Source organism: Terrapene carolina, unplaced genomic scaffold (assembly GCF_002925995.2).
Source record: "Terrapene carolina triunguis isolate 2854851 unplaced genomic scaffold, T_m_triunguis-2.0 Scaffold42, whole genome shotgun sequence".
NCBI classification, from domain to species: Eukaryota; Metazoa; Chordata; order Testudines; family Emydidae; genus Terrapene; species Terrapene triunguis.
In genome coordinates this window covers 14,625,160-14,650,573 of record NW_020664393.1, presented here as the reverse complement: position 1 = coordinate 14,650,573, position 25,414 = coordinate 14,625,160, and the positions used below count along the sequence as shown (strand labels likewise).

Here is a 25,414-nt window from a genome sequence, read left to right as displayed (position 1 = left end):
AAATCCCTTAATGGTTATGTGTAATGCTAACAGAATAGAATTTGTTCATTTGAAGATAGTTTTTATTCATGGGAGTATGTTAAAATGCCTCAATGTCCCTACAATATTTCACACAGCAGCATTTTGGTAGTCCTGCGGTAAGACATTATTTTAACATGCTCCAAAGAGCACATTTTGAGTCATGTGTGTTATCTGATCATTACTTTTTGTTTAAAGAAATTCTCTTCCGACTGATATTTAATATGTAAAGCAGTCTTGTGGTGAGTTACCTTTCAGTTTCTCACACTCTGAATAGAGAAACAGAGATGTGTGTGTGTGCACCTAGAGCGGAATCCACAGACACAACATATCAAAGAAGAATGTGAGATTACTCTACTGGCTGGTATATAGAGCAATTAGACTTCCTAGTTTAGATCTGCTAATGATAGGAGGTTGTGAAGAAAAGTCAGCGCACCAATGTTTAAAAAAATAAACTAAAGAGGTTACACAAAAAGGGTACATTACACTGCAGCTTGGAGCATGCTGCTCGGGTACAGAGAAAAGCACTAGCTCTGATCAACTAGTGCGATAAAAATAGCAGTGTAGCCGGGGTAACATGAGCTAGCTGCCTACGTACACATCCAAAAGGTCCGGGCCAGTTTGTACTCAGGTGGCAAGTGCGAGCTGCTGCTCCTGCTACCTTGGCTATACTGCTATTTTTAGCATACTAACTTGAACACAGCTAGCGTTTGTTTGTCTACCCAAAGTTTCCCTTGACAAACGTAAAGAAGCTGTAACAGAAAGCTGAAGTTGTTGAAATACGAGTGGTGTAAATATAAACTGTAATATGACATTGTAAGTAAGTGCCCAGTTAGCTTACTGCCAAGGTTTTAGTCACTCTCTTTTTGTTCCTTTTGAGAGAGTTTGGAAAGATATTTTCTGCATCTATAGCTCATGTTTGGCATGAAACCCAGCACACTGAACTTATTAAATGTGGCACACACTTCAGTTCTGTACACAGTGCATTTCAAAATTACTCTCCCAATCAATTGCCAGATGGTCATGAATAAATACAATACAGTATGAGTTTCTAACAAATACACTCTTTAAAAATTGGGAATATTAAACCAAAGGCAAAATTTTAAAACACCAATAACAGGGGACTATGTTTTCCTATGCATCTGTACAGCACCTAGCACAAAGCAGCCCTGATCGTGATTGGGGCTTTCAGGTGCTTTCTGCATAAAAGAAATAAAATAATAATACCTTCGTATATTTGTTGATTGACAAGCTTATCAAATCACAGAAGAGGTTTCCACAGTGTGCTTCAAATAAACTGATATTGGTTAAATTTTCTCCGGTTAGGTTCATGAATTGGTGAGCGTACACAATTTGTCCTAAAACACAACAAAAGATCAGATCTCCTTAATACTTGGGCTTGATTCTATAGAAACAAAGACAACAATTTCTATTCACTGTATTTGGGTCAACACGCAATTCTGAGAGGAGTATCATTTTTGCTTACAAGCAGAAAAATTACTTGAGGAAAGTTTTCCCATTCCAAATTAATCCCTGTCGTCTTCTCCATTTCATAAAAGTTTGATATTATTCTGATTGACAATAGAATGGTTGGCATTATATAGCTACTTTGCTGGCATAATCCCTGCAGTCACTACATTGCAGTAAAGGTTTCTTCATTTGCAAATTCCTCTCAGTAACAAATGCCTCTGTGTGACAAATCTGAGGAACCGTCCCAGATTGAGGTGTCATTACAGAAGGTTTAGGAACAAACTGATAAATTGTACAGTAATAACTCACCAGGACCAGATGGTATTCACCCAAGAGTTCTGAAGTTACTCAAATATGAAATTGAGGAACTATTAACTGTGGTATGTAACCTATTGCTTAAATCATCTTCTATACCAGACGACTGGAGGATAACTAATGTGACGCCGATTTTTTAAAAAGGCTCCAGAGGCTATCCCGGCAATTACAGGTCAGTAAGCCTAACTTCAGTACCAGGTAAACTGGTTGAAACAAAAGTAAAGAACAGAATTATCAGACATATAGATGAACACGATTTGCTGGGAAAGAGTCAAGGTGGCTTTTGTGAAGGGAAATCATGCCTCACCTATCTATTAGAATTCTTTGAGGGGGTCAACAAACATGTGATCCAATCAATACAGTGTTCTTAGACTTTCAGAAAGCCTTTGACAAAGTCCCTCACCAAAGGCTCTTAAGCAAAGTAAGCTTCATGGGATAAGAGGGAAGGTCTTCTCATGGATCAGTAATAAGTTAAAAGATAGGAAACAAAGGGTAGCAATAAATGGCCAGTTTTCACAATAGAGAGAGGTAAATAGTGGTGTCCTCCAGGGGTCTGTACTGGGACTACTATTGTTCAACATATCCATAAATGAACTGGGAAAACGAACAGTGAGGTGGCAAAATTTGCAGATAATACAAAACTAATCAAGATAGTTAAGTCCCAGGCAGACTGCAAAGAGCTACAAAAGGATCTCTCAAAACTGAGTGAGTGGGCAACAAAATGGCAGATGAAATTCAGTGTTGATAAATGCAAAGTAATGCATATTGGAAAACATAATCCCAACTATAAGTACAAAATGATGGGGTCTAAATTAGCTGTTACCACTCAAGAAAGATCTTGGAGTCATTGTGGATAGTTCTCTGAAAACATCCACTCAGTGTGCATTGACAGTCAAAAAAGTTAACAGAATGTTGGGAATCATTAAGAAATGGATAGATAATATAACAGAAAATATCATATTACCTCTATATGAATCCATGGTACGCCCACATCCTGAATACTGCGTGCAGATGTGGTCGCCCCATCTCAAAAAAGATATATTGGAATTGGAAAAGGTACAGAGATGGGCATCAAAAATTATTAGGTGTATGGAACAGCTTCCATAAGAGGAGAGGTTAAAAAGACTGGGACTTTTCAGTTTGGAAAAGAGACAACTAAGAAGGGATAGGACAGATGTCTTGACTGGTGTGGAGAAAATGAATAAGGAAATGTTATTTACTCGCTCACATAACACAAGAACTAGGGGTCACCCAGTGAAATTAATAGACAGCAGGTTTAAAACAAACAAAAGGAAGTACGGTAACTCCTTGCTTAACGCTGTAGATTTGTTCCTGAAAAATGCGACTTTATGAGAAACAATGTTAAGTGAATCCAATTTCCCCAAAAGAATTAATGTAAGGGGGGGGGGAGGGGGTAGGTTCCAGGGAAATTTTTTTTGCCAGACATTATATGCATATACAGTATAAGTTTTAAACAATTTTAAACAAACAGTTTAATATTGTACACAGCACTGAATGACTGTGAAGCTTGGTTGAGGTGGTGGAGTAAGAGGGTGAAATATTTCCCAGGGAATGCCGTGCTGCTAAATGATGAACTAGCACTTGGCTGAGCCCTCAAGGGTTAATATGCTGTTGTTAATGTAGCCCTCCACTCTACAAGGCAGCATGGAGGAAGGAAACACAATAGATGCAGGGCAGTAGCTGCAAACACTTCCCTGCAAAAACTGAACATGATGATGAGCCCACGCTATCCAGCTGGAGCGCACCACTCCCTCCTCCTGACAGCACATGCACGGCTGCACAGGCTGAATTTCGAAAGTGCTGAGGGGTGCGTGCATGAGTGAGAGAGAGACGTGCATTGCCCCTTTAAGTTTGCTGACCCCACTTCAAGTACGTTGCCCTTTTAAGCAGATGAGCCAGTTCAGACAGGAAGCAACAGCTTCCAGCAAGCTCTCCTCCCCCCCCCCCCACCTTCTGTCTCCTCCTCCGCTTTGTACAGAGCGGGGGGGTACAGAGCGGGGGAGGAGGGGCAGGAGCAGAGGGACATCCTGATATCAGCACCCCTCTCCCTCTCCTCCCCCAGCAAGCAGGAAAAAGTTAACAGAATTATTAGGTGTATGGAACAGCTTCCATAAGAGGAGAGGTTAAAACGGCGGGGAGCAGCTCAAAGGCAGAGGGCAGGAGCAGCACGGCAGTGGGGGGAGGGACAGCTGAACTGCTGCTGGGCAGCTGCTGAGCTCATTTAGGGGAGCTGATGGCCCCCCTTGGTTCTAATCCCCACAAGGAGGGGCTGCTCTTCCAGAGAATCCTGCAAGCAGTGGACAAAGCAGGCAGCTGCCAAACGACGTTATAAGGGAGCATTGCACAACTTTAAACAAGCTTTTTCCCTAATAGATCAGCAACGTAACAACAAAACAACGTTAACCGGGACAATGTTAAGTGAGGAGTTACTGTACTTCACACAACACACAATCAACCTGTGTAAGTCGTTGCTAAGGGATGTTGTGAAGACCAAAACTATAACAGGGTTCAAAAAGGAACTAGTTAAGTTCATGAAGGATAGGTCCATCAATGGTTATAAGCCAGGATGGTCTAAGATGCAACCCCATGCTCTGACAGTCCCTAGCTTCTGTTTGCCAGAAGCTGAGAGTAGACGACAGAGGATGGATCACTCAACGATTGCCTGTTCTGTTCATTCCCTCTGAAGCCCTTGGCGGAACACAGGATATTGGGCTAGCTGGACTATTCGTCTTACCTGGTATGGCTGTTCTTATGTTATGTTCTTGTGTGTGTTCTAAAATCGTTACATGTTTTACAGGCCCATGAACTGACCACAAACAATTTTATCATTGGGAGATCTAACACTGTCCTTAAAATCTGCTTGTGTAAAACGTTGGCATGTCCCTATGCCAAGTAGAACATACTGAGACAGTTATACAGATAACTAAGGAAAGAGTACTGGGTACCATAACCTTGGACACCTCCAAGGTTATGATAAGATAAGGCTTTATCTTACAAGGCCTCCACCTGCAGAGCTCCCATTGATATCAGTGGAACAGAAGTCTTGCAGAATTGGGCCCATATTTTATTCTTGAAGATTGAAGCTAATGACAAAACTCCCACTGACTTTTGTGGGGTCAGGGCTTCACCTGAATTGCTTCAGAGAGAAAAAAAAAAAAAAAAAGACAAGAGCCTAGGAGTGCTAAAAGGCATAAAGGATGCAAGCCCAGTAAAGTTAATGCATATACCATAGTCTCGTTGATTGAATTTTAATGCTAAAACACAAGCCCACCAATGTGCAGAGGGTGTACTGGACTGCCACCCAGAATCTGATCAACAATTAACAGCTCTCAAGTATAAAAAGGCTCTTTAAATTGCTTCCTGAAGGGACAAAAAAAAATTCATAGCAACATCAATTTCAAGGAACCCAAAATTCAAATGTTTCCCCACCAAATCCACTCACTCAATTTTTTTTTAAATCATGGCAAAATGCTTAACCTCATCAGTAAATCACACTGCTTTCATTACCTCCCAACCCTTCTCTCTGTACTTATATCCATTCTCTCTGTTTAAATTATAAGCTCTGTGGGGAACGGACCTTGTCTTCCATGCCTTACAAACCATTGGTGTTATATAAAAAAATAAAATAACTATCTGCCACAGTTTGGAAAGAGTTCTCAAAAGACAAACACTTAACCCCCAACCTCACACACTTCATCATCTCTCTCTGTTCATTACAAAACTTTGTGGATCTCGTATACACAAGATTCTTTACTCCTGGGGGAATTCTGCGCCAAAAAATTAAAAATTCTGTGCACAGTATTTTAAAATTCTGCATATTTTATTGGTCAAAATAACACAAGATTATCACAACAGTTTCAATTATTTTGGGTCATTTATTTCAAAATACCCGTCAGCAAGTTTGTCTGTAACAAGACAGACAACAAAAAAGATTCAGAAAATGTTTTTTTTTTTGACAAATAGATTCCTTACTAGGCATATTAATACAGGACTCTGAGGGCTGGTCCACACTAACCCCCCAGTTCGAACTAAGATACGCAACTTCAGCTACGTGAATAACGCGGCAGGCAGGCTCCCCCGTCGACTCCGCGTACTCCTCTCGCGGAGCAGGAGTACCGGTGTCGACGGCAAGCACTTCCGGGATCGATTTATCGCATCTAGACAAGACACGATAAATCAATCCCAGAAGATCGATTGCTTACCGCCGAACCTGGACGTAAGTATAGACGTACCCTGAGTAATAATTCCTTTAAACTACAATAAAGAACTGTATTTCCCACGCCCATCAGAAACAGTGCAAAGACTTGGGGGGATTCCGGGATAACAGAGGAGCTGAGGGAGATGGAAGTAAATTGCTGGGAAGAAACCTGGGTGTGAACTTGGAGGGTTGTTGGGTATGGGTGGGAAAAGTATGGAACAGGTTTTTTTTGCGGGGCAGGGAGGGATTGTTAGGGAGTTTCCCCCATGCAGACCCCTAGCCTCTCCCATTCAGTCAGGCACATCTGCCCATCCCCATGTGTCCCTCCACCCCCACTCGGACACCCACTCCCCCCATCCCTATATGGCCCTGCATCCCTCCCCCATCACCATGTGGCTCTGTGCCCCCACCCAGCCACTCCCCTGTCTGTGTCCCTGTACCCTCCCGCCTGTCCCCATTTGTCTCTGTGTGCCTCCACCCAGCCACCCTCTGTCTCTATGTAGCTCTACACCCCCTCCATCACCATGTGGCCCTGCACCTCCCTCCCCCCCGTGGTCCTTTGTCTCCACTCCCATTCAGCCCCTGCCCCAGTCTATCCTCCTGCACTAGCCCTTATGAGCCCCTGTCTGACACACACCCCCCCCCCAGCACCCCACGCTGTCTGTCTACCCATAGCCCCTGTCTCCTGACCTGGCCTGACAGGCACTACAAAGAAGGCACTTCAGGCTCGCTCTCTTCCCTTGCTGGCTGGGAGCTGCTGCTGTTCTTGCACCACTGCGCCCTCTGGTGGGCACAAGGCAGAACTGCAGCAACATTTCAGCAGAAGCTTTTCTGCGCAAAAAATTAAAATATGTATGGATCATTAATTATGCCTGTGCGCAGTAGTGCAGAATTCACACAGGAATACAAGATTTTTTTGGATACTGAATCCATAATTAAACTGCTGAACAAAATCAAAGATGAATATTTTGGAGGACTCACAACACTGTGGATAAGTGACCAAGCATGAGTACTGCTCTTAGTGACATAATGAGGCATTTTGTTATTAATTTAAATAGCAGCTGCATTGGGTCTAGGTAACTGAGCAATCAAGTGTCTAAAATTTTTTGTACACATGAAAAAAACCAAAAGCAAGTGATATAAATGTTTAGAAATTCATTGCTTGAGGGCAGCTAATATCAAAAAGTTACGCTTATTGAATTCAAGTGAACATATACTTTATAACTGTTTTTGCTGAAAACTCTTTATTATGCGACATCCTACTATAATACATTTTGTACAATTATATAATGTATTAGCTATGGGCGAAATTCTGCCACCTTTTCTCATGTTGATCAACACTTTATTCCATGAGGGGTCCTATTTAGGTCAAGTTGAATTTCAGCTGAAAGGTCAATGGGATCCCACATGGAATAAGATTTTACTCAACGTGAGTAAAGGTGGCAGAATCTGCCCCTTATATGTTTTAGTATATCTTTCTTATGGGAAGTTGTGGAGATTAGTTAACGTAAAGTGCTATATGAATGTCAAATATATTATTACTCCAACTTGTACGTGGCAGTTAAATGTTACTGTAGTTCTTGGACAAGTATATATCTGCCTTTCCATAACACTGTATTATGAATGGAAACTTAACAGGAAGTCTTGTTGGCCTCCTTCACTCCACCCCCACAACAGCAAATGAATTACTAAAAGAGGAGCTGGCTCTCATATACCTCAATGTCTAGATTACTACAATTTTTGTAATTCACATATGTACCAGTCTTGGACCATTATTTAGAAGCTCTATACTAAAGTGGATTTCAATGCAATGTGACACAACACTTATAGAAAGGGGAAAGAAATAGTACTCTAGAATTATTTTTTGTGCTTGACTTGGCTGACATACAAATGAACAATACATAAATAATCCTCACTATGCAACTCATATTGCCCTCCTTCGTATTTCAACCATTTTTCTCTAGCAAGCTGAATTGCTTTGAAGCTGGTCTCCTCGACTGCATTCCCTGACCTTTTAGTTTAGTTGCTACCATAAACAGCTTACTAGTTTCAGTGTACTCCTTGCCCTGTAAAGCCACTGAACCCCCCCCACACATATTGGTTTGCCCTTTTCTCACTATATTTTCACACACTCCTTTGGCCAAGGTCTCTCTCTCTTCTCCCAATACCTCCTCAGTGGTCGCCTGTGGACAAAAATATGGATTTTTTTTTTTTAAATCAATCACAAAATCTCCTCAAGAATTCTGATAAATGAAGCACAGACATGTTGCTTGGAACTGATGAGGAAGTGTCCTCTTTTAAAATCATAGCCTCAACATAACATGAACGAGTTTCTCTATGGTCTTGACCATTCTCTTCAAATCTGTACCAGCCATCCCTGGATACCCTTTCCACCCAGTTCACATCAAATTATTGTGTGCTGTTCATCACCTTTTGATTTTTGCAAGCAACATTCAGAAGTGTATTTTTTTAAATTAAACTTGAGTCATTTGAAGAGAAAATAATTTGATGGCTCAGTCTAATCCCAGTAGCACAAATCCACAATACAATTTGATTTAATTGTCAACCTTCATTAGGATAGGATCAACCCCGGATTAGTAACTGTACTGTACATCCAGACTGAGATGCACTAGCCAAAGCATGTGAGAAAACTTGGAAATAACCTGCCCTCACCACTCTTGATTTTAGCCAATGTATCTAATAGCAATTAAAAAGAAAAAAAATAAAGTAAATGCAGAAACTAATCCCCAAAGAAAGTAAAATAATTTGGACAACTTCAGATCAGAAACATATATAACCGGGGGGGGGAGGAGGGGGTAGAAACGGGGGACTAAATCACTAAAAATATGCAAACCACAAACATGCACCATAAACAGATGGACTTACGCAGCATCTTCTCGCCTAGGACATGAAGAATTTCCAGCACTAGCCAATGGATATCCAAGTGGAGATGCAGTAAATGCCACGATGGAGGAAACAGCTGTGATAAAAGACAATTTTTTTTCTAATTTCATATTTCCTAAGCAAAGCCTGGATCCTATCCTAAGAACCACGAGGACAGGCAGACTCCTATGACCATGTGGAGTCCCACTGATGGCAAGTATCACATTAAATAATACGTTCCAAAGTGAAAGAGAAAATGTTCTTCCTCACACACTTACTCTTCTGTTTAGAGCAGGCTCACAAAATCTTTAATCTAACCCACAATCCAGCTAACCAAAACATCTTAGTTCAAGGTAAACAGGTGAAGCACCATCAGCTCCCTATGTGCCCTTCTAGCACACACATTATTAGACAGCAGAGAACTGGTAAATGGACCATAATAAGGATCAACTTTTTCATTCAGAGGCAAGAGCGCTAACCATTTTAACCTCTGAGACCTCAGAGCTACTCAAAGTGTAACGCATCCATCCCTAGAGACAGAGAACATCAGTTCTTCATCAGTCCTTGACCCAAACAGACTGAATGGCAGGAATCAAAATGTCACTCCTTACCATAAGTATTTTCCTTCATCGTACTGATTTGCATAGCGCTCTAATCATGGAATCCCTTTTAAACAAAATAAAATAAAAATATTCCCTACCCCAAATGGAAAAATCTTACAACTGTATACTGCTCTAGTCTATTAAATGTTCATAGAATCATAGAATATCAGGGTTGGAAGGGACCTTAGGAGGTCATCTAGTCCAACCCCCTGCTCAAAGCAGGACCAATCCCCAGACAGATTTTTGCCCCAAATCCCTAAATGGCCCCCTCAAGGATTGAACTCAAAACCCTGGGTTTAGCAGGCCAATGCTCAAAACACTGAACTATCCCTCCCCCCCAAAAGGCAAATGGAGTTATTGCAGTTTTCTCCTGCACAAAGATGCTCTTTTCCTGTTTTAGACAAGTTTCAGAATTTGTCTTTATAAAACTGCCTCTTCTAGTTGGGAACTCAAGAGTTCTCATTGTCATCATGGATAAACACAATTAATTTTTGAAAAACAAATAATAGCACTATGACAAGCCGATTGATCAAGCCTATTTATTCACCTCTAAATATAATTACATTTTATTTGCATAATGCCAATAAGGATTCTAAAAGGGAAATACTGTACAAAAAAAATGCAAGGTCTAATACACCCAATGTCAAAATATAACTGTGTTTGAGCAATATGGGATGACACTTAACTAATAAGTGCATGAGATGCAATCTCATTTTTTAAATAAAACTAACTTTTATTCATCATAATTTGTAAGAGTCAAATCTGGACTGCTGTATGAGGTATTAAAAAGATAAGCCAAACCTTTGCCTGATGTTGAATGGTAAATGCTCCCAGGATACTACTTGGGAGTTCATACAGATGTCCAATATGTAAGGTCAAGGCATGAAGCTCCTCAACCAGCACTGAAGGGAGCTGGACTTCCAGTTCTTCATATGGATGAAGTAGCCCGTCATCCTCTGTTTTGTGTGATTCCAGGTATCTGAATGAACAGCACATCAATATATAATTAAAGGGTTTATAACGGATGGTTATTCAAAACTAATTACACACAATAAGTTAACTAGTTATTGAAATTGTGTATGTCATCTCACCTGAAGATGAACACCTTCACATAATGCAGAAATGCAATACACTGATGTCTGATGTTGCCCGCTTCAGAGTGTAGGTTTGCAGCCTGACCTGAAAACAGAAAATTAACGAGTTAGAGGCATAAATCACTTCTTTCAAAAGAAATCTTTATAATACTAATGACACTGTAGTGATCAAAAATATTTCACAATAAGTTCTAAGAGCAATTCTGTTTAAACAATATCGTTCAACTGTAAATAAAATGTTATATTACAATTTTTTCCTGCTAAGTATCCTCCACACAAACTATCACAAAACACGGTCCAGTTAAAGGTAAAAAAAAGAGAAAATGCTATACATAGTTCAGTATAGTGGGAATCATTCACATTATCTTCACTTGTTTTCCCTGACACAGTAGATTAAAAAACAGAAAAGCACAACTTTAGAATCTGTGAAGATGTAAGCAAGCATTGTTATGGATTAGTTTTAATAAGAAGAGATGGAAGAATGGAAAAACACCATCATCAGACAAATTCCTAGGTACACTATGGGGACACTGAAGCCCAAAAGCATTTTTAAAAGCTACATTTCAGCTGCATGGGACGGGGAGGGAGGGATAAGGTTTTGGCAGCACAGCAGAGACCACATTTACAAGAACTTCACATAATACTAGTAAAATATTTCTGGGAAATTTACACTAACAGATACAAAAATTTGGAAGAACTGGCACGCTGCAGGTTATTAAAATGTCCAGGCTGACATATAAAGAAAGAGAAGTACTAGCTGGTCCAATAACAGAGAAGAAACAGATATTTTCATCATTAAAATCAGGGAAGAGTCCTGGATCTGATGGAGACACCTCTGAATTCTATAAAATGTTTAAAACACAGATAACACCTTTGTTACTAAGTGCACTTCCGTCTTCTGAACTGATTCACCAAAACCAAGCTGGCTTTATAGATGGAAGAAGTCCCTGAAATAATACAAAAAACGGTTACCTACCTTTTCGTAACTGTTGTTCTTCGAGATGTGTTACTCCTGTCCATTCCATTTCAGGTGTGTGCGCCCCCACGTGCACAGTTGTTGGAGATTTTTGTCTTAGCAGTATCTGTAGGGTCGCCTGTGGTGCCCCCTTTGAGTGCCGCGCTCATGCGTCGGTGTATTAGGTGCCACCGACCCTACACCCTCTCACTTCCTTCTTGCCGGCAACTCTGACAGAGGGGTAAGGAGGGTAGGTAATGGAATCGACATGAGCAACATATCGCGAAGAACAACAATTATGAAAGGTAGGTAACCATTTTTTCTTCTTCAAGTGCTTGCTCATGTTGATTCCATTCTAGGTGACTCACATGCAGTGTATGTGAAGGTGAGTTCGGAGTTCACAGTCTGGCGGTTGATAGTACTGAAGTACCCTACTGAAGCCAGTGTCGTCCTTGGCCTGCTGGGTAAGCGCGTAGTGGGACGTGAACGTATGACCAAGCGGCCGCCCTGCAGATGTCATGGATAGGCACTTGGGCCAGAAAGGCTGCCGAAGACGCCTGGTCGAGTGGGCAGTTACAATCACCGGGGATTGCACAATAAGGGTCGCCTGATCATGGCAGAAGCAAATGCAGGCGGTGATCCAAGATGAACACTGGGCAACCTTTCATCCTGTCAGCTACCGCGATGAACAACTGTGTCGACTTGCGGAATGGCTTGGTCCTTTCAATGTAGAAGGCTAACGCCCTCCTGACATCTAGGAAATACAGCCTATGCTCCTCCTCCAATTTATGCGGCTTTGGAAAGAAGACAGGTAAGAAAATGTCCTGGCTTGTATGAATCTGGGAGACCATCTTGGGCAGGAAAGCCTGGTGTGGTCTCAGCTGGACCTTGGTTCCGAGATGAGCGCCCTAATCTCTGAGACTGGACGGGCAGATGTTACTGCGACCAGGAATGCAACCTTCCAGGACAGGAGAAGAAGAGAGTAGGAAGCCAAAGGGTTGAAGGGGGTCCCGTGAGCCGCGACAGCACCAGGTTCAGGTCCCACGGAGGAACGTGCAGGTAGAGGCGCTCAAGGCCCTTGAGGAATCTGGCAGTCATGTCCTGGGCAAAAACCGACCTACCCGCAAGCGGCAGATGGAAGGCCAAGATAGCCGCCAAGTGAACCTTCATAGAGAAAAGGGACAGGCCTTGGAGTTTGAGATGCAGAAGGTAATCTAGGATTAACTGCATCAAGGCTCGTGCAGGCCGAATGCCTTTATCTGAGGTCCAGCAGGCGAACCGCTTCCATTTGGCCAGGTAGGTCGCTCTGGTGGAGGGTTTTCTATTGCCCAATGGGACCTGTTGGACATCAGCCAAGCACTGCTGCTCCTGCTCATTTAACCATGCAGCAGCCTAGCTGTTAGGTGCAGCACCTGCAGGTTCGTATGCAGAAGACTGCCGTTATTTTGGGACAGCAGGTCCGGCTGGAGCGGTAGCTGGAATGGAGTGGCCACCGAGAGGTCCAGCGGCTGCGCCAGCAGTGGTTCAGCATGCTAAGCCAGCGCTACGAGGATCACCCTCGCCCTGTTCTACTTGATTTTCATGAGGACCCTGGAGAGTAACAGTACCGGAGGGAAGGCATACTTCAGAGCCCCCAACCATGGGAACAAAAAGGCGTCAGGCAGGGGTCCTCTGTCCATACCCCGCATTGCACAGAGAACGTGGCATTTCTTGTTCTGCCTGGACACAAACAAGTCCACCAGGGGAGTTCCCCACTTGTGGAAGATGAAGCTGACCACATCCGGATGGAGGGACCACTCATGGCGAGGCAAGAAGGTCCTGCTGAGGTGATCTGCAAAGGCGTTCTTGGCCCCAGAGAGGTGATTGGCTCCGAGATGGATATCGTGCTACAGACAGAAGTCCCAGAACCGGAGGGCTTCCTGGCAGAGAGCAAACGATCTGGCAGTGCCCTGCCTTTTTTCTTCTTCGAGTGCTTGCTCATGTCGATTCCATTCTAGGTGACTCACAAGCAGTGTCCAAGAAGGTGGGCTCGGAGTTCACAGTCTTACAGCTTCCAGCATTGCTCTGCCAAAACTAGCGTCATCTCGAGCTTGCTGGGCAAGCGCATAATGAGACACGAACGTGTGGACAGATGACCAGGTAGTGGCCCTACAGACCTCTTGGATTGGTACCTGTGCTAGGAAGCCCACTGACGACGCTTGAGCCTTAGTCGAGTGTGCTGTCACAATTGCCGGCGGAGGCAGCTTCACCAGCTCATAACAGTGGCAGATGCAGGCTGTGATCAAGGACGAAATTCTCTGAGCAGACACTGGGAGACCTTTCATTCTGTCTGCCACTGCAACGAACAACTGCATTGAATTATGGAATAGCTTCAGTCTACCTACGCCAGCGCCCTTCTGACATCCAGGGTGCGTAGCCTGCACTCCTTATCTGACGTAGGAAGCTTTGGAAAGAAGCCAGGTAAATATATGTCCTGGCCAGTATGAAACTGGGAAATGACCTTGGACAGAAATGCTGGGTGCAGTCGCAACTGGACCTTAGCCTTGTAGAAGACCGTATAGGGCGTTCTGAAGTAAGCGCCCTGATCTCGGACACCCTGCAGGCTGACGTTATTGCAACCAGGAACAAAACCTTCCAGGAGAGAAGCAGGAGAGAGCAGGAAGCCAGAGGCTCAAGGGGCCTCAACAGCACGAGATTCACATCCCAGGAAGGCACGGGATCCCAGACGTGCAAATAGAGATGCTCCAGACCTCCCCACGAAGCAGCAAAATGACAGGAAAGGAGCAATGAAAGTGAGTTCTCCAGGCATGCCTAAAGAGACCTCACAGAAGTATGCAATCGAAGCCCAGCAGGCTCAGATAAAAGGATCTGCAGGGTTTCAGCAGGTCAGTTCCTCGCTAGGACCAGAGGGGTGAGGAAGGGAGTGCCTTTCTGGTCAAAGGCGTATGAGGGATAGCTAGAGTTTAGTTCTGGCTGTGTTTGCTTAAGCTAGGTTTGCAGAGAGAGAGAGAGAGGACCCAAGAACATTAACCTTGATATAAGGGTGAAACTAAAAGGGGCCAGGTAGGAAGAGGCCCAGAGATGAAGCACCAACGAACTGAAAATCAAGCAGGGTGCAGCTGCTATTTATAATGTCCGTGGGTTGGAATCCAGAGTAGTGAGCAGGCCTGGATTCCCCCACCAGCCATAGTGGCATAAACCCCAAGAAGGGGACAGGAGTTATTTGAGAGCCCGAACAAGACTGAATTAAATGGGCCCAGAGCACAGGCTGAAGACACTAGTGAGGACAACAGGACTGTTCATTTATTGGACTCTCTACTATCCTAGAAGAGGTTCATTTGGATGTTGTGACTTGGTTGGAGGGCCAAGCCACCGAAGATCCACCAGTGTTGACTGGCAGCCTGGAGGGAGAGCAGGGTGCGAGAAAGACTGCAGTACCAAACCCATCTGCTAGGTGGCACTCAAGGTGAGTACTCCCATTACAAAATGTTTTACTGTAAGTGACTTGAAATATCAAAAACGCAAAAACGTAAAAGGGAAAAAGGATCTGCACACACTGTCACACCTCAGAGATTTCTGCAGTGACTCTCCAAAGCCTACTGGGAGTAGAGGGAGAAATGGAGGGTAATATGGGTTGGCCAGGTGTACATGTACAACCCATCCACAGGGCCCAAACCAAATTTGGGGGATGATGGAAGAAGCAGGTTTGGCCCATTCCTCCCTCAAATACTCTGTATTTAGTGGCTGTGGCCTAGTTGCATGTACACTCTGGGGCAGAGGATTTAATCCCTCAGCTTTGCAATTATTTTCAGGAGAGCAAATGGTTTGGTTTTACTCAGAACTTGCTCCATTTTCTAGCATTAGGTCTGTTAACAATAATATTTATGATACCTTTGAACAAAGGACACCCAAATGCTTTACAAACATTTGCTTCGTGTGTGTCTCTTACAGACTGCATGCACCTCAGGGCCTGAAGGGAACCATGTCTTCAGTCAACCTTGGCACTTCAACAGCACACTCCTGCATGTATTTCTTACATGAATGAAAGCATTATTATACCAAAGATTGTAAAAGAAGGAAGTGCATTAGCAGTTGCATGAAGTTATTAAGGCTTTTCCAGAAGCAGGTAACGTTACAGAAGTTACATATGACTCAGTGGAAGAGGAAATAGCAGCAATAGTGCCACAGAATTTCGGCTAAGTCTGCCCTGAAGTTCATAGTGCCTCACCTAAAGAAGACATAGTATGACTCCTACATTTGATTTTTGGCAAACATTTCTGTACTATTTTGTTAACTATTTTACTTTATTATATGTTGCTACCTTGATATCTGACAAAGTGAACAAGATAAAATAAAGAGCCTCAAATAGATGCTTAAATTTAAAAAATAAAATTACTTTTTCTTGGTCCATAAACAACATATAGAAGATTAACTGGAATTTACAATAAAATCCTTTCCAGGCTGAGACCTTAAAGGTAAAATCTCAGCCAAAACTAGACTTTTATGGCAAATCAACTAGCCCTTGAAACTAGATGTTTATAAAAGAAGCAAGATGACAAGCTCAGACCTACAACTATAATGGAACAGCTGATTGGTTGGATCATCAATTAAATTAACACTGGTATGACAATCTCAAACAAAAAGCACAGATATTTATTTGTGCCTTTATAACAAGTATTTCCAAGTAGCAACAGGATACCATAGGGAGTGTATTTCTGAGCAATTACTTCAGTTCTCAACTTGCTGAAGTAATTTGGCCTTCAAACTCACAATAAGCCTAAGGCTGCAATAATCCTTCAGAAACGTACTTCTCATGCCTTAGTATTTAATTCAAATTAACTGTTTTGTAGCGCTGCCATTTCATCGATTCTGTTGCAAGGACAAATGAAGTCCATAAATATTGTCTAAACTAAGCAAATATAACAGCTTGTTTATATATAAGCCAGGAGGATAGGGAAAAATGCTATCTTAATAACTAAAATAATCATTGTGAGCTTGAATTAACTTTTTATTTTTAATTCAAAGAATTAACGGTTCACCAAGCCCTGCATTATGGGTGAAATCCTGGCCTTGATGAAGTCAATGACAAAAATCCCATGGCCTTCAAGGGGGCCGAGATTTCACCCTAGGCATTTCCTAGATAATCAACATATAGTTAGGCTGGTACTGAAGTGAGTCACGACACTTCTGCTAAGAACAGCAGACATCTTTCTTCCCACTCACTTTAGCCTACCACAGCAACAATGTCAGAAATATATACAGCCAGAGATATTAAGAAATTGCAGGCTTATGCTAATACATATTATTAATGTTCGTATTGTAGTAGCACCTAGAAGCCCCAATCAGGAATCAAGTCCTGTTGTGCTAGATTCTTTACACCCATATAATAAAAAGACCGTCTTCCACCCCAATATAAATGGAAATATGTCAAACTTACCAAAGTCTGATGAACTCATCTGTACTAGGCTTTCCAATTTGTGTATGTGTTGCCTAATTAAAAAGATACCACAAAACTATGTATTATAGAGTTAAAGGATATTTCACAAACATTTATTTTATAGTGCTGTAAATGTATAGAATGTTTTTCAAAACACAAAATAAGGAATAGTCTCTTCCTAGAAAAGCTTACAAGAGCATAAACTGGGCATCAGGTCACTCAGGAGAGGCTACAGAGACATCAAATACGAGGGATCATCATAAGGAAAATGCAATGCTGTTCCAAGCATGGCAGGGAGGGCACCATGAAAAAATAATGGCTAAAGCAAGAAGTGTATAGGGCTGGAGCGGGCAGACATGAGAATAGAGATGTAGGAGGGGCAAGACTGGGCAGGATTCTGAAGGTGAAGAATTTGATGTGGAAAAAGACAATCTGCTGAAGGGATTTTGGGGGAGGATACATGAATGGAGTGGCAGAAGATGACTTTAGCAGCATTTATAACAAACTAGAGAAGTCAGATAAGAGAAAGCCAAAAAAAGGATCAGACAAGAGATAAGCAAGGTGTAGCTTACATGATTTATTTAGATTCATAAAATGTACTAGTCAGTCTCTTAATTTGTGTCCAAAAGTAAATAACTACAAAAGTCAGCTCAACAGACTCTCCTCTTATCATCTATCCCCAAACACTCCTCAACACCCCCATCTTGCCCCAATATAAATTTGGGAGAACAGACAAGTCATGCAGCCCACACTTAAGGCCACCAATTCCAAGCTCTGGTAAACAAGTGGGGCAGAAATGATTTACAGAATAGAAGACCCCCATGGAGATTGCCCAGCCAGCAGCCCCCTCATTATATAAAGTAGGGTGATGACTATTATTAATTTGGGGTACTTTAATTAATAGTAACAGCCACAGTATTGGGTAAGGGGAGATTGTCTCTAAGGTAGGAAGAGCTCAATAATTCATGGTTTTTGTAGGTGAAAGCCAACAACTTCACTTAGAAATCTGTTTGACAGCCACTGCAAATCACAGCACACAGGTGCAATGTAACCCAACAGGAAGTGCCAACTAATAATAATGCCGCTACATTCTGCACTAACTGTAATTTTCAGATTGCTTTCAAGTGTAGCCCCCATGTAGAGTGTATGGCAGTAATTTGGATGTGAGAAAGGCATACATAACCATGGTGAGGTCATGAAAGAAAAGGCTGCATCCTTTTTGTCAAGCGCAAATTTTAAAAACCCTATGAAATCTCCAGCTATCCTGCAAGGATCCAATAAGCCCCGGTTGGAAGCCTGTACAAGGAGAGTTGAGAATACTCTTACAAGTGGAGACACCGAAATAAGTTCCACCATTCTTTCCCCACATTGTACAAAAGCCACTTCAGTCATTTGGGTTGAGCTTCAGCCAGCTATATCCCATCCACACTCTATTAGACACTGGATAAGTTTTTTCAACCACATCCATTGTGTGGGAAAAGATGGAAGCACTTGGTGATTTCAACATAGAGGAGTACCAAAGTTGAAAGTTAGATAAGTGGAGAGAGCAGGAAGCAAAGGACTCAAATATAAAGCAATAGTTTAAAAAAGAAATCATTAAATCAATATAGTGCAGAGAAGGAGTGAGCCCAGGGGGGCGGAAGGGGAGGAGAGGAGTCAATTAGACTCAGGCTTTGTCTACACTAGCAGTTTTGATGGCAAAACTTTTGTCGGTCAGGGATGTGGGGGAGAAAAAAAAAAAACACCCTGACTGACATAAGTTTCCCTGACAAAAGTCCCACCGACATACACCCAACAAGTGGTGGTAGCTGTTTTAATTATGCTGGTGGGAGAGCTCTCTCCCTCCTGCATAAAACGGCTACACAAGAGACCTTAAAGCGGTGCAGGTGCAGTGGTACAGCTGCGCCACTGTAAGGTCTGTGGTGTAGACATAGGCTCAGGTCACAAAAAAAGAAAGCAATGGAGTAGTGGTGAAGGAGAACAAATGGTATTGGGAGAGATAAAGACCGCTGTTTGGGAAAATGTAAAGAGAGTGACAGAGATTCTAACTGGGAGTTGGTGGAGACATCAACAAACAGAAATAAAGAATAATTATATTGCCTTGATTAATAGAGTATATTTCATCCAGAAAGACAAGTGCCTTACACTTCAGCTACAAAATCCGTACAAGGCTCACTTCACCCACAACTGAAATAATCTTTGGTGTGGAATTTGGAATCACCTTACCACTAAACAAATCTTTAGGGCAGGATGGAATGAACACAGCCATATCCAACACTAAACACAAGGGTAATGTATCTAACAAAATGTAATTACCAAAATTGGATTTGGGCCAGGACACCAGTGTTTAATGACCGTATTCTTATAAAAAGCTCAAGAGGAAGTTTCATGGCCACAAATATTCAGGAACTCAGTTTTATATCTCATTTGAAAGATACATTCAATTTTTTTTATGCACACAGTAAACATACAGAATACAATTTTAAGCAAATGTTATTAGTGAAAATGACTGGCTAAGCAGAGTTCACATATTAGAGCCCCATTTCCTACAAAACTGCCTCTGTAGAAGAAGAGTTAGCTAAAGCTATGCATACCTTGTGGGCTAAGATGCCACACAAGCTCTATTCTATGCTGAAGAAATGCTTCCTCATCAGAAGCAGCCTTAGAAGGCCACCTAGCCCTGCTGCTTTCCCCAGAGCGAACTCTGTGACTCCACCAGCCTGATTGCTATATATGACAACTGGAGTCTAGAGAATGACACCAGTGATGGCAATTAATGTGCTTAGTGCCTCTCTACCATCCTACAAGATAATCTGAGTCTAGAGAGCAGGGCTTTGTGAGGGGTTAGGAAGATCAGTTACATGGATAGAAAACACTCCTGTGACCAAACAGGATCAATTTTTGGCACAAAATGAATCAGATAGAATGCTAAAAGGGATACACAGAGATTCAATTAACTAATCAAAACCATTAACGAGCTATCCTGCCATCTTTTTTTCTATGTGGGAAAAAAACCCACAGTGAAGTCAAAGCTTATATCAAAGAAGCAGAGCCAATGTATTTTTTAAAAAATCATTTCCCCCCCCCATTTTTCAGGGTCTGTGCCATTATGTTACAAAGACCAGAACCTATTAATGACATGTTCCATGACATGCCCATGGTCATATCCTCAAGGTACAGTAGAATTCACTGTAATCAAAGGAGTGATGGGATATATGACAGATGTTTGAAGTATCATACAAAAAAACCCAGTCCACCCTCCATGTGCTTTACATCCTCAGGATTAACAGTAGCAAAGAGGATTATCAATGATCTGTATGTTTGCACTGACCAGATTAAACATCTGCACTGAATAAGTCAAGCACAGAGTAACTGTATCCAAAGAGATTGCTGACACTATCCTAATCCAAACAAGTGAAGAAAATGCCTCGTCCAACATTTACAGTATTTGATTTATAGCATCCACGTTTGTTTATGTGCACATACAAAAAAGTTCATTTAGTCTATTTAATTAAAGCAAAACCTGATACAGTTTAGGGATGTACTCTGAAACTAGACAAGTATTACTGTACATTATGAATTAAGCATAAAATTGTTGAGATATATTTCTTCTCATGTGCCATGCTGCTTAGAAATTCAACATCCAGTCACATTACACTCCAATTCTAATGCATAGTTCACTAGTGTATAGTTCATCAATTTTAGTTACTCTACCAGTAAGTCACCTGCCACTCACTGGATTGCACTGCTCATATAATATCGTGTTTACTACACTTCAAGATATTTTGTCTATGGCTTTCATATGTAGAAACCCCCAACGTTTATTAAGCAACACAGTATAATTAAATCTTGGAAATGGGCCAATGAGGTAATAAGAATAAGAATATCATACCTAAGTAAACCAAAGAGAAGTCTACAGGACTCAACTAACGCAATTTCAGTAACCCAATGAAACCCAAATATTTCCACTGTATCTGCTTCATAGTCAGTTGGAGAAGGATCCAGTTTCAGCAAAAGCCTGAAAAAGAAAGCAAGCACCATTCACAGATTCTTCTATATTATAAAGGATACAGTACCTACAGATGACTTGTGTATCAGTGTTATTTTATCAATATATCTGTAGTGTACACGCTATAGACAGGAAGTTCCAACAATGCTCTCTAAGGAAAGGCTGTTAAACCTTTTATAAGGATACAATAGCTAGTAAATAAAATATGGCTCCTAGCTCCAACAGCATAAAAGCATCTCTCTGTCATAAACTACAATAAATTTTAGACACAAAGAAAAACAAGCCCATCATTCTAAAGCATCTTTCACCCTTACAACGGAGCCTGCTTGAGGCACGACATACAGCTTGTTTTTAATACGACGAAGGAGACTGCTACATTACCTAAAGCGCTCCACTGCAATGTATGTCACAGTTGAAATACTGATCCACCTGAATGGTCCAGCATGTCTAATAATTATCTCTAGAATGAGCATTTATTCTTCTATGTGGACTTACTAGTACTTATAAGTAACCCTTTGTACATAGATACAGAACATAACCTTCAACAGCTGAAATAATCACATCCACATAGTTTGTGGTTTCATAATAAATTACTCTAACTCTAGACCAAGAAAATAATTTTATCTTAACACTCAAGTGCTCTACAGACTTCAGGGTTTACCTCAGCCAACTATTGTCGATTCTGCATCATTACTGCACACAGTTTAAAGAAAAGCAAGAAACAGCATTTCTAGTTTAACTGTAAAGAAAACATAGTGGCACTATGTTTGGCTACATAGTTCAGTACTCAGAAGGAAAAGCAGCACCTACTGAGTTACCAGTGCTACTTCCTGCAACACCTATATACTTCTAGGTGAGGACCAAAACACTATTTATTTATGAGATGTGAGCCAATCACAGCCTAGGATGGTATGATTATTATTTGTATTACCATTGTGCCGAGCAGCCCAGTTGTTCTAGGTACTGAATACCTTGATCAGTGTTCCTAAGTACTTACAGTCTAACTAGACAAGGCAGAGAAAGAAATTATCATCCTCATTTTACAAATGGGGAATAGATGGGCAAATAAAGATGAAGTGATTTGCCCAAGGTCACACAAGAAGTCTGTGGCAGAGCTAGGAATTGAATATTTTAATCATAAACTCAAAAACCTGAGTATTTTAATCATAAAACCATTCTTCTTCCCTGGTATGAGTGGTAGGCTTGTATGAGGGACACAAAGAAGCAACTGAAACATTCCAAAAATATAATATACTTTATATTCAATATAAACATACCTCTTAAGAGACCCACTTGCTAGATGAGACTCTACAGAAAAGTTTCTCCCTCCATCTCGACTGTCTAAAGCACAGGAAAAACAAGGGGGGCTGGAGTTCTCCTTTTCCACTTCCATAGCCATCTCTAAGCTTTCAGTGAGGTATGGGGGTGTGAGGGAAATAGTGAAGTCATCATCCATTGTTTACACTTTTTCCTGAAAATGTATTTTAAAAACCAAATAAAACTTAGTTTTCTGAAAATGGGTTTCTTGTAGCTACATTTTCCCTACTGAATGAAAAAAGGTAATTGAGTTAAAGACTCCCGTTATCCATGACCTACAATAAAAGAGCATTGCAGCTAAAGTGCATGCTAAATAGCAATAAATCTGCAGACTGAATCACTGCTCCAATATTAATTATGCAACTATGTAACTCGCATGTTGATAAAGTGAGTAAAATTACCATATGATTAATTTGGATTTAGCTAAGGCTGCAAGAAAGCTTGTATTTAAAATCTGTTTACCAAAAAGTCTGAAAGTGAAAAGGGAGAGAACAAAAGCAAGAAGACTAATGTTCACTAAACAAGGGCATATGTCTAAACGAAAACTTTGTAACTGACTTTTAAAAAAACAACAGAAAATTACTGTTTTAAACAGTAACTTGAAAGTGCAGGTTATAGAGCTCTACCATAATTATATCTATTCTAAGTTCAACCATGGTTTCAGTTTGGTTGCTGATACTTCTTAGGGTACGTCTATACTTACCTCCAGGTCCGGCGGTAAGCAATCGATCTTCTGGGATCGATTTATCGCGTCTTGTCTAGAAGCGATAGATCGATCCCGGAAGTGCTCGCCATCGACACCGGTACTCCTGCTCAGCGAGAGGAGTACACGGAGTCGACGGGGGAGCCTGCCTGCCGCGTGTGGACCCGCGGTAAGTTCAAACTAAGATAGTTCAACTTCAGCTACGTGAATAACGTAGCTGAAGTTGCGTATCTTAGTTCGAAGTGGGGGGTTAGTGTGGACCAGCCCTTTGTAATGTTTTTACATGATCTAACTCACTCTGCAGTATTGTTTAGTCTCAGGTCAATATCATCAAATATTCATTGCTTAAGCATATCTTCAACCTTTTATGCCTGGTTTTGAACTTCCCCATGAATTATTAAGCATATTCATTGTAATTTTGCAAATGACAGTAAACATAGACGTACAGCTTAATAGGCTGACCCAAATTAAAGGGATCACTTCATACACTCCTGAACTAACCCTGACTATAAATACAATAGGACCTGATCACAGAAGGAATCCCTTAAGGAGAAAAAGGGCAATGACTTCTGGACAGCACATTTTAATTTAACTCCAGAGAGGATTAGGGACGGATCTTCATAGTTACCATCCATATACAATTCTGTGCATTTCCCACCTGCAGTATTGCTGAACATTTGAATCAATGGCTGATTTGAGATTTTACTAACTTTCCTTGCAAGCTCTTAGTGAAGAAATACCTCCTTTAAAATGCAAAACTACTCTCTCTTATTTAGATTGTTACAGTAAGCATTTGAAAAAAAAAATCAGATATCTAGTGCCAGAGATGCAAACAAGAGGACAATAAAAAAAGATGATTTTAGGGTCAATGTCTTAGGAAGGAGAGTAGCCCCAGCTGCCGAAAAACATGCGGCAATTCCTACCACCATGCAGAGGGCCTCTATCTTTTGTATCAGAATCTAGCTGCTATGTATATAATAAATTGGAAGTTTCTCCTCCCTACACCTATCCACAAAGACAAAAGGAACCACTTTCTTCCTTCCTCCGATCATTACTTTCTGACTGTTGGAAACCAGTTTCTCTTGCCTAACTTACCCTCCGCCCCAACATTTTGGAGTCCTTCTCCCATTCTGCTGCTTATTGGTTTTCCAGTCCAATGAACGTAACTGACATGAGTAACACCAAAATGGATCATAATAAGAGGGTGCTGAATAGCCCCAGTGCAACAGACACAAGACTTTCATTATCACTTCCTAGGAATTTGTCTGGCTGCAGAGGCAGGCAAAGGACATTGCATCAGGTCACATTTGAAAGGTTTTCGTCACCACCATAAGAGCTTGGTAAGTTAGGTGCTCACACTTGCCAGAGAAAGCTTCCTAATCATTACTTCTATGGGGCTTTCTCAAACCCTGATGGGGCATACAAACTAGGGCCACACACATTTCACATAAAGCACATTCACTTGCAAAAATACATGCTGGGCAAAGGATGCAGTCACTTGAAGCCACACACTGGGCAGAGGAAAGCGCACTACGGAAAATATATTCTAGGCACTGGGCAGAGGGGAGTGCACTGAGGATAACAAATGCTGGGCACAGACAGCAGCCGGTGGAAGCCAGGCACTGGGCAGCTGGGAGTGCATTGGGGATAACCCAGGCTGGGTACAAAGGCAGTCAGTGCAGGCCATGCAGGGGGCAGAAGGGAGGGCGCTGGGGATAACCCAAGGTTGGTGCAGTCACCGCAGGCTATGCAGTGGGGAGGGTGCCGGGGATCACCCATGGTGTTGCAGTCACTGTAAGTCATGCAGGGGGCAGAAGGGAGGGCGCTGGGGATAACCCAAGGTTGGTGCAGTCACTGCAGGTCATGCCCTGAGGGTCCCCACTAGGCACGTGGCGCACACGGAAGGGACAATCGGGCACAGGGCGAGAGAAGGGGAGCGGCCGCGCGGGGAGGAGCACGCGCCGGGGAAGGTGCGAGCCCCGGGGCCAGGTGCACGCGCTGGGCTCTCAACGCAGGGCACGCGCTACCTACGTGTCTCGGGATTTTTGCCTCTTCTCCTTCCGAGCCCCGATACTTTTCCGTACGTCCCGCGCACAACAACTATCCAGCTACTGCGCGTGCTCGAGGGCAGGATCTCCGGGCACGCTCCCTGCTCATTGGACAAGGCCCCTGTGGGACTCCGCCCACTCTGTCTCCAGAGGCGCTCGCGCTCTCGCAACCTCGCTTCCGCCTGCGGCCCGCCAGACTGAAAGAGACAAACCCCTGGCAGGGGCCATCTGCAAATTACCGGGCCGCTGCCTGTGTGCCGCCTGCAGGGGGGGACAGCCATGCGAACCACCCCCGCCCAACGCACGCTGCTTTCCGGACGGGCAGGCTGCCCTCTCCCGAGCTC

General features: G+C 42.3%; 1 protein-coding gene across 1 annotated transcript in view; it reads right to left on the bottom strand.

The window, feature by feature from the left end:
• The window catches only part of MMS22L (MMS22 like, DNA repair protein), a 133,753-nt gene extending 108,642 nt beyond the window's left edge, over positions 1–25,111 (bottom strand). The window contains exons 1-8 of the mRNA XM_024192653.2: positions 25,054–25,111; positions 22,280–22,473; positions 20,886–21,011; positions 16,994–17,046; positions 10,599–10,686; positions 10,309–10,486; positions 8,909–9,002; positions 1,246–1,376 (exon numbers count right to left, since the gene is read on the bottom strand). Coding sequence (XP_024048421.1) covers positions 1,246–1,376; positions 8,909–9,002; positions 10,309–10,486; positions 10,599–10,686; positions 16,994–17,046; positions 20,886–21,011; positions 22,280–22,458 — 849 coding nt within the window. The 5' untranslated portion in view covers positions 22,459–22,473; positions 25,054–25,111. The remainder of the gene's footprint in view (positions 1–1,245; positions 1,377–8,908; positions 9,003–10,308; positions 10,487–10,598; positions 10,687–16,993; positions 17,047–20,885; positions 21,012–22,279; positions 22,474–25,053) is intronic.
• Between the last annotated feature and the right edge of the window lie 303 nt (positions 25,112–25,414).